This window comes from Hippichthys cyanospilos, chromosome 1 (assembly GCF_059441005.1).
Source record: "Hippichthys cyanospilos isolate Australia breed blue-spotted pipefish chromosome 1, RoL_Hcya_1.0, whole genome shotgun sequence".
Lineage (NCBI taxonomy): Eukaryota > Metazoa > Chordata > Actinopteri > Syngnathiformes > Syngnathidae > Hippichthys > Hippichthys cyanospilos.
This window is the reverse complement of record NC_142369.1, coordinates 7219391-7231789: the sequence shown is the minus strand read 5'-3', so window position 1 is coordinate 7231789 and position 12399 is coordinate 7219391. Positions and strand designations below refer to the sequence as shown.

The 12399-nt window shown below is 43.8% G+C and overlaps 1 protein-coding gene across 1 annotated transcript; it reads left to right on the top strand.

Moving 5' to 3' along the window:
• The first annotated feature begins 16 nt into the window (after positions 1-16).
• On the top strand, positions 17-12003 carry mta2 (metastasis associated 1 family, member 2). Its single transcript, XM_088424718.1, has 18 exons — positions 17-422; positions 3210-3277; positions 4430-4523; positions 6428-6545; positions 6675-6738; positions 7438-7555; positions 7616-7718; positions 7800-7899; positions 7976-8164; positions 8283-8357; positions 8461-8519; positions 8597-8697; positions 9211-9350; positions 9413-9641; positions 9723-9812; positions 10445-10563; positions 10638-10780; positions 10885-12003. Exons 1-18 carry the CDS (start codon positions 395-397, stop codon positions 11036-11038), a joined length of 1992 nt encoding a protein of 663 aa, XP_088280844.1. The 5' UTR covers positions 17-394; the 3' UTR covers positions 11039-12003.
• Positions 12004-12399: the final 396 nt, after the last annotated feature.

Below are 12399 nucleotides of genomic sequence, written 5' to 3'. Positions count from 1 at the left end.
ATGACGTGAGGAGCGTGTCGAACCGAGCTGAGGTGAAGAAGAAGACGAGGAAGAAGAACGAGAAGACGAAGAGGAGGATGAAGCTACGCTGAGCGGAGGATGGTGGGAAGAGTGGAGGAAGAGACGTGTGAATGAGCGAGTGAGGAGGCGGCGGAGGAGGAGGAGGAGAAGAAGGTTGTCGCGAGGGAGCGAATTCAAGTCCAATGTTTTGGAGGAGCGTTTCGTGACGGAAACTTTCAACTTTTTTTTTTTCTTCTTCTTACCGCCACTCACTCGGCTTGTTGTGCCCCGGAGCCGGCCGGCTTTGTCTCGCGACGCGGGCGTCTGTAAATGGACTGAAAACAGAGCCCCGCAGTCGACCGCTTCTCATTACCCTGGAGCTCATTACTAAAGAATGGCGGCCAACATGTATCGAGTGGGAGGTAAGTTGTCTTATTTTCTTTTTTTTTTTTTTTTTTAGGCACCCCCCCCCCCCTCCACCGCCTCCCTCAAGCGTGGTTGTTCCTTCGGGCTGCACGTTAGCTTAACCGCACGTTAGCTGTCTGTGAGCTAGCCGCTAATCCCAGCTAGCTCCCGCTAAGCTAAATCGTGCGTACGTCTTAGTTTTCAATTCTAGTTAACTACTTAAGTCACGCATTAACTACATGTGTAACCCCCGATTTTGTGATAATGTTCCCACATCGTGGGGCAATTGGACACATTTGAAGTGCGCGCAAGTGTTGCAAAAAGGTCAACTTTCAAATTCGATTCGTTGTCCGCCGATAAAGTTATCAGGAAGCTACTCGTCCTGCAACGTCGGTCTGTAACATTAAATTCGGCGAACTGTATCAACACTTTGCCCCTTTTGATTTACATCGGGCCTGAAGTGGACTCTTCACACACGATGCTAGTTAGCATTAGCTTCGCGTTGAGAATGCCCGGTAGGCAAAAAGATGCTGGTTAGTTTTTGGCAGCGAGTTATTTGACACATGACTTTCCTTTTTTTTTTTTTTTTTTTTTTTTTTTTTTTTTTATCTGAAACTAAAATCCGCGAATAGTGAAAGTTCGCAAGTAACCAATGCCATACTGTGAAAAGCAACAATCTGCTTGTAGATCTAACAAGAAAGTATTTGTGGTAAAGTACTATTTTTGACTAAATGAAACGTCTGAACTGCATCCGTATTAAGCAACTCAGTGGTCACTGTAATAAAGCTGTTCAATTAATTGATAAACTGACAACTAATCGATTATAAAATACATCAATAATCAAAAAGTCGTTTACAGCCATCGTTTAATTTATAGTTAATCAAATCCTCCAAGTTCCTTTTTAAACAGTTGTAATTCTGACTTCCACAGTGCTTTGCGAAAGTGGTTTAATATATTTTGTTTAATTAAAAATGTGATTTATTGTGGAAAAATGATTACCGCACGAGTGACCGAATCACATTCATTAGGTTAGTGACTACTGCGTTAATTATTTTCGTTTAATAATTGCCTAATTATGTTTTTCAATCACTGAAAAACAAATTAACAATAATAATTGGTAAATAAAGTTTTAATGGGGAAAAAAAACTGTTAATACACCATCATGCAAAATAAAATTCAAAACAACTTTTTGATTTAGCGGACGCGTGGTCTTCTCATAGTTAAGACGTGAATCATTGCTTCTGTGTGCCCTGTGATTGACTGGTGACCAATCCAGGATGTGTTCCACCTCTCGCTGCAACGTTAACTGAGCTTGGCTTCAGTGTCACCCTAATGAGGACTATATTGATGGGCAGATCATGCAATTCAAAGCAGCTTTGGCACAATATTTGGGTTCGTAAGCACATACAATTGTTTGCAATGTGTCGATTGACTGGCACCGTGCTTGAGGTTTACGCCGCCTACTGCCCAAAGACAGCTACGATAGGCACTAGCGGGCCCACGAACCTAGTGAGGACAAGCTAGTCTTAATAGGATGAAATGGTTCAAATTAGTGGATTAATATCAATTAAATAGCTGTTTTTGCAGTGCCTTCGGAGGACGACAATATCGATAGACCGATCAGGTAATTCGAGGCGACCTTGGCAAAATAGTTGCAGCTTGTAAGCTCATGCACCTTGCGATTTTGTCATGTGAGAATGTTACATTTTATATTTAGTGAGGTCCTCAAAGTTAGGATGTGAATGGTTGTCTCCTCATGCCCTCTGATTGACACAATCCAGGGGGTATGCCATTGGTCGCCTCAACATCCAGTGTCACCTGCTACATGACCTAGTACAGCATTGTTAGACAGACGAGGCAATGCAAGGCAAACTTAGCAAAACGCTTGCATCTTGTGAGAACATGTTTTGGGTCAGTTTGCATCATGTCTATTAGCTGTTTTTGCAGTGTATATGTTGTCTACCACCGCGCTCCTTTTTAACATACGTGAGAATGTTTCCACTCACATTGTCAGTTTCTCTGTGGGATTAGGTCACCAGTTAGTCTTTTTTAAATGAATATTTATTCTACCTGTTGCAAAATTTAGCAGCAAAAAAAAAAATCGGCACCTCAAGATTTATGGTAGTTCATATTTTAGGTTGAGCTTAGTCTTTAGTAGTAAATAAAATCACAATATTTTGGGAGGGGTTAAATCTACCTTAGGCTGGTGAGATGCTTTTAAAAATGTGCTTGGCAATAAAAAATATCTTGGCAGACACTGGAACAGGTCGCCCCCGATATTAAGTCATTTTTATATGTTTTGTGGGGATTCAATGCACATGAACATTTTACTAGTGACAGAGAATGTAAATGCACTCCTATTAGATTCAAAAGGCTGATTGCTGTGTGAGTCATACTTACATTTGCATGTCATGGGCAATGTGTGTCACCAAAGAGCAAAATGTGGAGAACATTTTTATTTCTAACATTTTCTATGCTTCCATCTGTTTAAGTGTCAGTTGGTATTCTAGTTTGCCTCTTGTATCTATAATAACCAGGTGTAAATTAGTGTGTGCCTTCTGAGAATCTCTGAATGGTGGTGGTGGTCACACAATTTTCCCTCTGCTTCAGTCTGTAACACAACACACTACTCAATGGGAGCCCCCTTCCACTTCTGCAAACCAGCGTGATGATCTTCGAAAGCATCCCACGTCTCCACCTAGTTCGTGGGGCTTTTGTCAGTGTTTGCGTGGATGCTTGCCAGCTCGCTATGGCAACGGCTGGGATGCTGGTCGATTTAATCTCTTGTGGGGTTCTTCTTCCAGATTACGTGTACTTCGAGAACTCCTCCAGCAACCCGTACCTGATCCGCAGAATAGAAGAGCTCAATAAGGTGTGCCCCCCCCCCTCCCCCTTTCAACAAATCTGGTTTGACCCTGTGGCGACGCGGGTCGCTTGCTTATGTGTCGTAGTGACCCAACACTGGCACAAGATCTTCCTTATGTAACACCCCAGCGCCAGTAGCAGATTTGGAGCCAGGCAAAGATGGAGCATCCTTTATGTAACACTCTTACCCTGGAGTGCTAATGGATGCTTTTTGCTTGGCCATGGTGCACTATGGATGGCACAATCACACAAAGCAAGAAAACATTTTTTATACCGCTCAGACAAAAATATCACAAAAAGTGTAAACAGTGCAATAATGATATGAGTTTGCTGACAATTTTTCCTTTTTGTGAAATTTGAGCCTGTTTTGTATGAACGGCAACGTGCCATCTATGGGAAGAACGTTTTATCTTTCTGCTTGTCACTATACATTGCTGGCATAGATGGATGAACAAAATAAAAGCATGCGTTGTAAATATATTTGTTATTGGGCATTTTACTGCAACTGCTGCATTAGTACAATTTCTGTTTTAAGTTATACAGTTTACAATATTGATTTCACAAGTGAAGTTGATATAGATTCACCACATACAGCCCTTGCAATGTTTTGTTATCAAGGATTACAACAAAAATGTAGCACAATCCATAAAATATTTTCTTACTCATTGCCAACTCAGCTATGCCCTTGATTTACAGACTATACTATGTTGGAAAAAGTACACCCTAAATGCCTGTCAAAGTCTTCTATAAGTTTCACGAAGAAGAATGAGCTCCTCTGACATTTTTCTAATGTAACTTATTTATCAAGGTACGGTAATTGATGGTAGATTCTTGTTTGAAATGCTGACCTGGCTGCAGTCATGTGGAAGAAAACAAACATTAAATACAAGCAAATCCATAGACAACATACTGTACATATTTACATAAAGGTTCATATTTGCACATTACATAATGTACATGGTAAATAAATGCTCTACTCAAACGTGTTAGCATTTTCTTATTAGCCCGGGTTCATGACACAAGAATCAAAACATTTGAATCGACCCAGGCCAATAACTTAATAAATGCAGCCATTTATTGATAATTTAGCTATTTATTGACTCAATAAAAGTTTCATACTTTAAAAAAGAGTGTAACAAAAAAGGTGTGTTTTTTGCAGACAGCTAATGGAAATGTGGAGGCCAAAGTGGTGTGTCTCTTCAGGAGACGAGACATCTCGGGCAACCTCAACACTCTCGCTGACAGCAACGCAAGTAAGTGCGACCCATTATTATGCTGTTACTGTCCCCACTCCTCCACTATTTTCTTTTTTTTTTATAACTACCTATATATTAATAGGTATAACCCTGGTTGTAACACAAACTTTGAGACAGATCACTCATCATCGATGACCCACCAAGTCACTGCATGTCCATAAGAGCCCAGACAAGTGTATTCCAACTTTCATGGCCCAACTAGTCCCAAAAAGTCTTTTCATCTCCTTTCAGTCCTTAAAAACCTTCAAGCCTCCACATGTCCCTGCATGTTTCTACAGGTCCGTCCTTGTTTTAAGTCTCTTCATGTCCATACATGTCATGTCCTCGTGCCACTTCCAGTCTCTTAAAAGTCTTAGTCCTGTCTTTAAAAGTCCCTCTAAGTTTCTTCTTGTCCCTAAAATTGTCTTCTTGTCCATTCATGTCATTTCATTGACTACAAGTCTCAACAGGGCTCGCCTTTCTGAAGGTCACAAAGGTTCCTACAAGTCTCTTTATGTCCCTCCATCTTGCATCAAGTCCACTCATGTTCTTAAAACAGCAATGTCCCCAAAAATGACATATGTGAAAATGCTATGTCTGATTTGAAGGACCGGTTCAACCTGAGTACAACACACCAGTAATTAAAAAAAAATAAATAAATAAATCAGATAATTGCTTTTGGTTTGGTTTTGGAAGAAATGTCTTCTTGGGGTACATTTTTATGTATTTTCACTGATAGAAACTCGGATGCAAAAATGCCTTCAAATTAGAGCGGAGGACGGCTCCTGAAAAAAAAAATATGTTTTGTGTTGGACTAGAGTGCCTTTTTGGGAAACATTTTTTTGTGTGTTTTCGTCAATAGAAAATCTTGTCCAAAAACGTCTTCAAGAACAGCTGTTATTCTTTGTCCATGCATGTCCATAACTGTTTTGTGTGTGGTATAAGGACCATGGCTGGGCGCTGCTTATGACATGCAGCCTGCCGGAGTCTGATCACATTCACTCATTAGCAAGCCCCCCACTCCTCCTGCCCCCCTCCCTCTTGGATGTGCTGCCTCAGACAAAGACGTGGCCACCTCAAAAATAGAGGCGCTGCGGTTTGCCCACCGTACTGTCAGCCGGTCACATGAGGACACTGTCGGCAATATCACTCCCAAAATTCCAAATTTGGATTCGGTCAGGATGGTCGTCCAGAGGAAATGACCATTTTACTACTGCCGCCTGTGTGTTTTTCCTCACACACTCATATGGCAGGACAAAAGGCCTTTCATGTGTCTCCCTGGGGCGCGGCACCTAATGTGTTAATCCTGGATAGTGTGTGTTTTTCTTCTGGCGGGGAAAAAAAAATATATGGTCCCCCCAAGATGGAGTGTGTTGCTCTGTGTGTGTGCGCGTGTCGCGAGTTGGGATACATGTTGGGGGGTAACGGGGGGATGGGCGCCTCAGGTTTGGTACACAGGGTTTCCTACATTGTCTGGCAGGGACTAGCCGGACAGGGGGGTGGGGGGTGAGAGGTTAACAGAAAAGGGGTGTAGCCGAAGGTTGCATCCCTCCCCTAATGCGTGTGTGCGCGCCTTTGCTCGCTTGCTTGCCCCTCACTGACAGGGTTTCCTGTGGCAAAGCGCAGGGGCGGAGTCCTTCCAAAGATGGAGCGATAATGACTCCGCCCCTTTTGGCTCGCAACAAATTGCGCGGCCGCCCGAAAATTAGGAATGGTGTCGCCAAATAAACACATACGCGAACGTGCACGCGTCTTGAACAGATGCGCTATGAACGGCTCTCATTACACCAAAGCTGGCAAAAGTATTCACACGCTGTACTTGTTGGCATCAGTAAAAATACAGTACAAAAAGTAGAGATGGATTTTTACTATCACCTGAATTCATTTCACAATCCTATTTGTTGTCCTCTCGTGACTCGCAGGGGAATTCGAGGAGGAGTCCAAGCAGCCGACGCTGGCCGATCAACAGAAACACCAACTCAAACACAGAGAGCTCTTCCTCTCCCGCCAGTTTGAATCGCTACCCGCCACTCACATCAGGTAACAACAAGCGACAGCCCTTTCAGTGAATTTGGGTTTCCGGGCGAAAACTTGCCTGACCCCGCGCCAGTAGCAAGAATTGTGCAATTGTTTCCATGTGTTCAGTAGTGCTGCTTACTGTCTCCCTAGGGGGAAATGTAATGTCACCCTCCTCAATGAAACAGATGTCTTGGGAGGATACTTGGAGAAAGAGGTAAGAGCTTTGAGTTCTTGAGCAGCGTTTCACACCTTAGCTATCATTTTTAAGGGGTCAACCCCTCAGAACATCTTAATAGTAACGCGCGCCCAATCGTCAAACAACAGAGCTCTGGTTTATATTGTGTTTGTGGAATATGAATAAAGAAGTAAAAACCAGCCAGTTTTTGCCACTTGCCTTTGACTGAAAATGACATCACAGTTGCGCAGAGGCTCAGATAAGGACCAATCACGGCTTGAACTGGCCTTGGCAAGCTGAGTCGCAATTGGTCATTTCTTGAACCCTGAGCAACTAGGATATCATCTTCAGTCGACAACAGGTGGAGAAAGGGCTGCCCCTATGGGATGGATAAAAACAGGTAGATTGGGCTGCCTAATTCATATTCCATAGACACAATATTGATCAGAATACAGTGTTTAGCCAGATGATGATCATGCATAAAAACTGGCTTCATCCTATACACGAAACAATTATATGGAACCGTGTGGACTGTACTTCTTCAACATTGAACTGATATACACCATAAAAATAAGTTAAATCTGCATATTATAAATTCACCTGCTGGCTGACCCAAGCCAAAGGCATTTATTTACTCACTTACTTTACACAAATTGCATTCTGCTACAGTGCGAAGTTGATTTGAATTTGATTATTTGTTCCCCTCACGTTATCTTGATCTTCTATTGTCTTTCTCAGGACTGTTTCTTCTATTCATTGGTGTTCGACCCGGTCCAAAAGACCCTGTTGGCCGACCAGGGAGAGATCCGGGTGGGCTCCAAGTACCAGGCAGACGTCCCCGACAAGCTGGCGGAGGGTGAGTAGGGAAATGTGCGTGCCCTCCTTTCCTCACCTGACACCTCTGCTTCTGTCTCAGGTGAATTGGACAACCGAATCCAGGAGAAGCTAGAGACCAAGGTGTGGGACCCTGACAACCAACTCAAAGACCCCCAAATTGACCAATTCCTAGTGGTGGCAAGGTAACCAAAATTCACATTAACATGAACATTGTATTGTGTGTAGAAAGAACGAATTTAACCTTTGCCTTGCACTATTCACAGAGCTGTCGGGACGTTCGCTCGAGCCCTGGACTGCAGCAGCTCCATCCGCCAGCCCAGCCTGCACATGAGCGCGGCAGCCGCCTCGCGAGACATCACACTGGTGAGACATGCGCACATGTTTGAAAATAAACTAGCAAGACAGAGCTTCTCACTCTTGTGCATCTTCTGTGTTGTAGTTCCACGCCATGGACACGTTGCAGAAGAACAATTACGACTTGGCCAAAGCCATGTCCACCCTGGTGCCCCAAGGGGGTCCCGTGCTGTGTCGCGATGAGATGGAGGAATGGAGCGCCTCCGAGGCCATGTTGTTTGAAGAGGCTCTGGAGAAATACGGCAAAGACTTCACTGACATCCGTCAGGACTTTGTAAGTCGTTGGGGGGGGGGGGGACATAATAAGGCTGAACGATTTTGAAAAATATTTGCAATTTAATATATTAAGATCCTCCTTCCCATATATTTTGTTATTTTTTTGTCATGTGCAGCTCCCTTGGAAGTCGTTAGCAAGCGTAGTCCAGTTTTACTACATGTGGAAGACTACAGACCGCTACATCCAACAGGTGAACGCTGCCACATTTTGTGTTCATGTTATAGCAATACTGTGGTGCCATTTTTTTCCCTCTCTCTTAATGCCATGTCTGGGTTTGGTAATCCTCTTCACAGAAACGACTAAAGGCAGCCGAAGCGGACAGCAAGCTGAAGCAGGTCTACATCCCCACCTAGTGAGTATGATAGTCATTGCACCATCACTGGAGTACTCCTTGAAATAGTAACTTTTATGGTGCCCGCTTCCAACCAGCACCAAACCCAACCCCAATCAGATCATGGTGCCAGGCAGCAAACCCGGCATGAACGGGGCCGCGGGCTTCCAGAAAGGGCTCAACTGCGAGAGTTGTCATAGTAAGTAGCTAAATTTGGCCTCGGGTCGAACGCTTCTTTTTGTTTTTGGTTTTCACCCATATTTTCCGTTGATCTTTGGAAAAACAAGTTATGTTTACTATGATTTTTTTTTTTTTTTAATTGTCCTTACAATGTTTAATTTGATGTTTTGGAGGTCAATGTTAGAGTAAACTCCAAGAGGGAGTTATTTTGTTTTGTGGCTCACAGTCCGCTTGTTTGGGTTTTATATTTTATATCAAGCAGCGGTGAAAAAAATCATACTGTTGGTCATTAAGAACACATTTATTTGCAAGTTTTGGAAATTTATAATCAGTTTGTTCCTTTTTTTTTAATGAAAAACAGTCTGAATCGTGTCCCTTTTAAAGAAAAAACAAACACAAAATAATCATCTTTTTTCACCCTTTTTCTTTTTAAGTTTTTGTTTGGCAATTAAAAATGGAAAGAACAAGTGGCACTTAGAATAGGTCTGCTTGACCTTTTTTGTTTCTAACCGACTCTGCGGTCTCAACGCAGCGGCCCAGTCACCTCAGTGGTACGCCTGGGGGCCCCCAAACATGCAGTGCCGACTCTGCGCCTCCTGCTGGATCTACTGGAAAAAATATGGCGGCTTGAAGACCCCGACGCAGCTTGAGGGTGCAGCAAGAACAGGCTCTGTACGTCTTTGTAATTCGGTTCCTGCCACAGTCTCCGTTTTGATATCTATTCTCGATTTCAGGAATCGGGACCGCGCGGCCACATGACCCGCCAGGAAGTCCAGGGCCTGTCGCCGTTTACCCGCAACGAGGGCCGCGCCAAGCTGCTGGCTAAGAACCGCCAGACGTTCATCCTTCAGACCACCAAGCTGACCCGCGTGGCCCGGCGGGTCTGCCAGGACATCCTGCAGCCTCGGCGGGCAGCGCGCCGGCCATACGCCTCCATCAATGCCAATGCCGTCAAAGCCGAGTGTACGTACTGTACATGCGCCCTCCGTCTGTCACGCGTCAAGGTCACGCGTCGGGCCCACATTTGACTCCGCTCTCCTCCAGGTATGATCCGGTTGCCCAAAGCGACGAAAACACCTATGAAAAGCAAGCTGGTTCCTCGACCGTCGCTGGCCAACATTGTGAAGGACTTGGGTAAGAGTTCTTAATATATTGTTGAACAGGCTGGAAAATTCGGTAGGACTAAAGAAAAAGTCCAAAAATAGTGCAGGTCCTATTTGGAGGAACGGCGTTACTTTGTGATGATCGGGAGTTCTCAATCTGATCGGATGGCCATGATGTGGTTTCCCGTCAGGGTCATTCCAAGGGCCTCTTTTCTTCAGTCTGTTTAGAATGTTTCAAGCAGACCAGGAGAAAACCTTTGAGGCATTTTTCTTCGGTAGAAATGTTAATTGTATTGGCTGGATCTGACCAAAAAAAAAAAAATGGAATCAAAACGTTTTTTCATCGCCGATTTTCCGATTTTGCTCCTTGCCTATAAATCGCTGATAGTTTTTTGCCCTGAAAACATTATAAGAAAGGCCAGGTGAGTATAAAGCCCGTAGGGCTCTGAGATCTACCTGAGATTTATCTGCGGAGCCCAAGTTTCAACTCAAACACGGCGGAAATGGTATTGAGCTGTTATGCTGCATGCAAATGGAATAAGTTGCCAACAGAAGAGAAGTCAGCCCCAAGGATAAATGCTTTTAAATCCAGGTTAAAAATGTCCTCGTATAAGCTCTAACAATATTGTGTCTGACTTAGCTGGCCTTATTTTTTTTCCACAGCTATCTCCGCTCCTCTCAAACTAAAAGCATCCCGGGGACCACCGACGCCCATCAACAGGAACCAGTCCAGCGTGCCTCGGGCGGGCCAGGGCCTCCTGGGAAAGAGGGGATTTGACAGCGTGAGTATCCTGGCGCGGCCACATTTTGACACTCAAAAAAATGTTTTTCTAAAATCCCGCTTTGCTTGGGACAGGCCACAGGGATGCCCTACTCAGCCAATGGGCGCGCTTACACTTCAGGCATGAGGACCACCTCCCAGTCTGTCATCAAGCGTCAGAAGGTCAGCCAGGGAGAAGCCCCGAATCCCGTCGTGTTCGTTGCCACAAAGGACACCAGGTACATTGGATCTGGAACGCGGTTACGCTGCTTCGCTATTTCCGTATTTTGTAGGTAGCAGCCCAAAGCGCGGGTGAATATTTGACAAATGCTTTCCCACGCAGGGCTCTAAGGAAACATCTGACCCAATCTGAGATGCGCCGAGCAGCCCGGAAACCTCACCTTCCGGTTCGGATCAAGCTGCCGCCGCCCCCTCGCACCCTGGCCGTGCCCCTGCTCCCCTCCAGCACCAGCGAGCCCATCGTCCTCGAGGACTAATTGGCACTCGGGGGGCTTCTTTTAACAGAATTTGGGTCTGTCCGTCGCGTTTTTTGTTTTTTTTCCCCAAGTCCCCATTTCTCTTGAGTCCTTTTTTGTCCACCACCAAGGATTTTTATCTACCCCGACATTTATCAACATCTCAGGCTTTGAAGGATTTTATTCCAGGTCCTGAAGATTTTTTTTTTTTAACCACGCCGGTTTTGAAATGTGTCCCTGATACAAATTTGCACACCACGTGTGAATGTGTGTGTCGTCGCTTGTATGTGCCCAAAATGGAGAGGGTGAAGCTTTAAACCATTCAAACTTTTACTTTCAACTCCTGCACCTTGAGCATTTCGAATTCACGTCACAAAGGCAAGCAAGCACAAAATTACTTGCATGCTGTTTGAAAATCATTCCCAAAACCTTCCGAGTGCCACCATAATATTGTTCAGGACCCCTCCACTTTCATTGACTTTTCTATTTTAAAGCCGCCTCCCCATTCCATTTTTAAGAAAAACAAATACTCATAATTCTCGAGTTCCATAGCACTTGAAGGTTGTAAGGATTTTTTTTTTTTTTTCGAAGCAGGATTGGTCCCATTGTGGGCTTTTATCTTTTTAAAAAGAATAATAAAAAGTTTTTTTTTGTTTTTTTTTAATAGGAACGTTTGTAGCAAATTCTAGTCTGTATGAAGAAATCACTGCATTTTGGGTGTCTTATTTCCTCCCAACAAACTGAAGTGCATCGCTGAGCTGTTTTCATGGCGAATTGGGGACTGTATGCCTCTACCCAATTGGGTACAGGGCCGTTCAGGAGAACATTAAAACAAGGGGGTGGGAGGGTACTGACTTTTGTATGAGCAGTGAGTGAAATAGACGAAAACAATTTTTTTCTCGTCTTTTTTTCCTCCCCCAGCGTCTGTATCCTGTAATGTTTCTTGAGGAGAAAAGAATAAAGTTTTGTTTGTTTTTTTTCCTCTGGTCAAGCAGTTCTTGTCTCTTATTCGATTTGATTTGTGTCTGATAGCTTTCTTTTCCTCCATCATTTCTTTCTTTGCTGCTTTCATAAATCCTTGTTTTAGCCTGCCTTCTTTTCATTAATTTCGTCTCCATTCAGCCTTTCATTCGCTTTTTTTTTGGTAATACCTTCGCATTCCTTTCTTCCATCTTTCACCCTCGTTCGATTTAAAATGTTAATTCAAAATTCCCAACTGAAGGGTACTCCAAATTCACCTGACGCTTACGTGGAACAATAACTGTGCTTGTGATAAATCCCCTCCCAAAAATATTTTAGTAACGATACTACGCAAATTATAAAAAAATGGCGTTACGTTGTCTTTTGCATATCTTGTGTAAATACACCCAATTAATTAAATC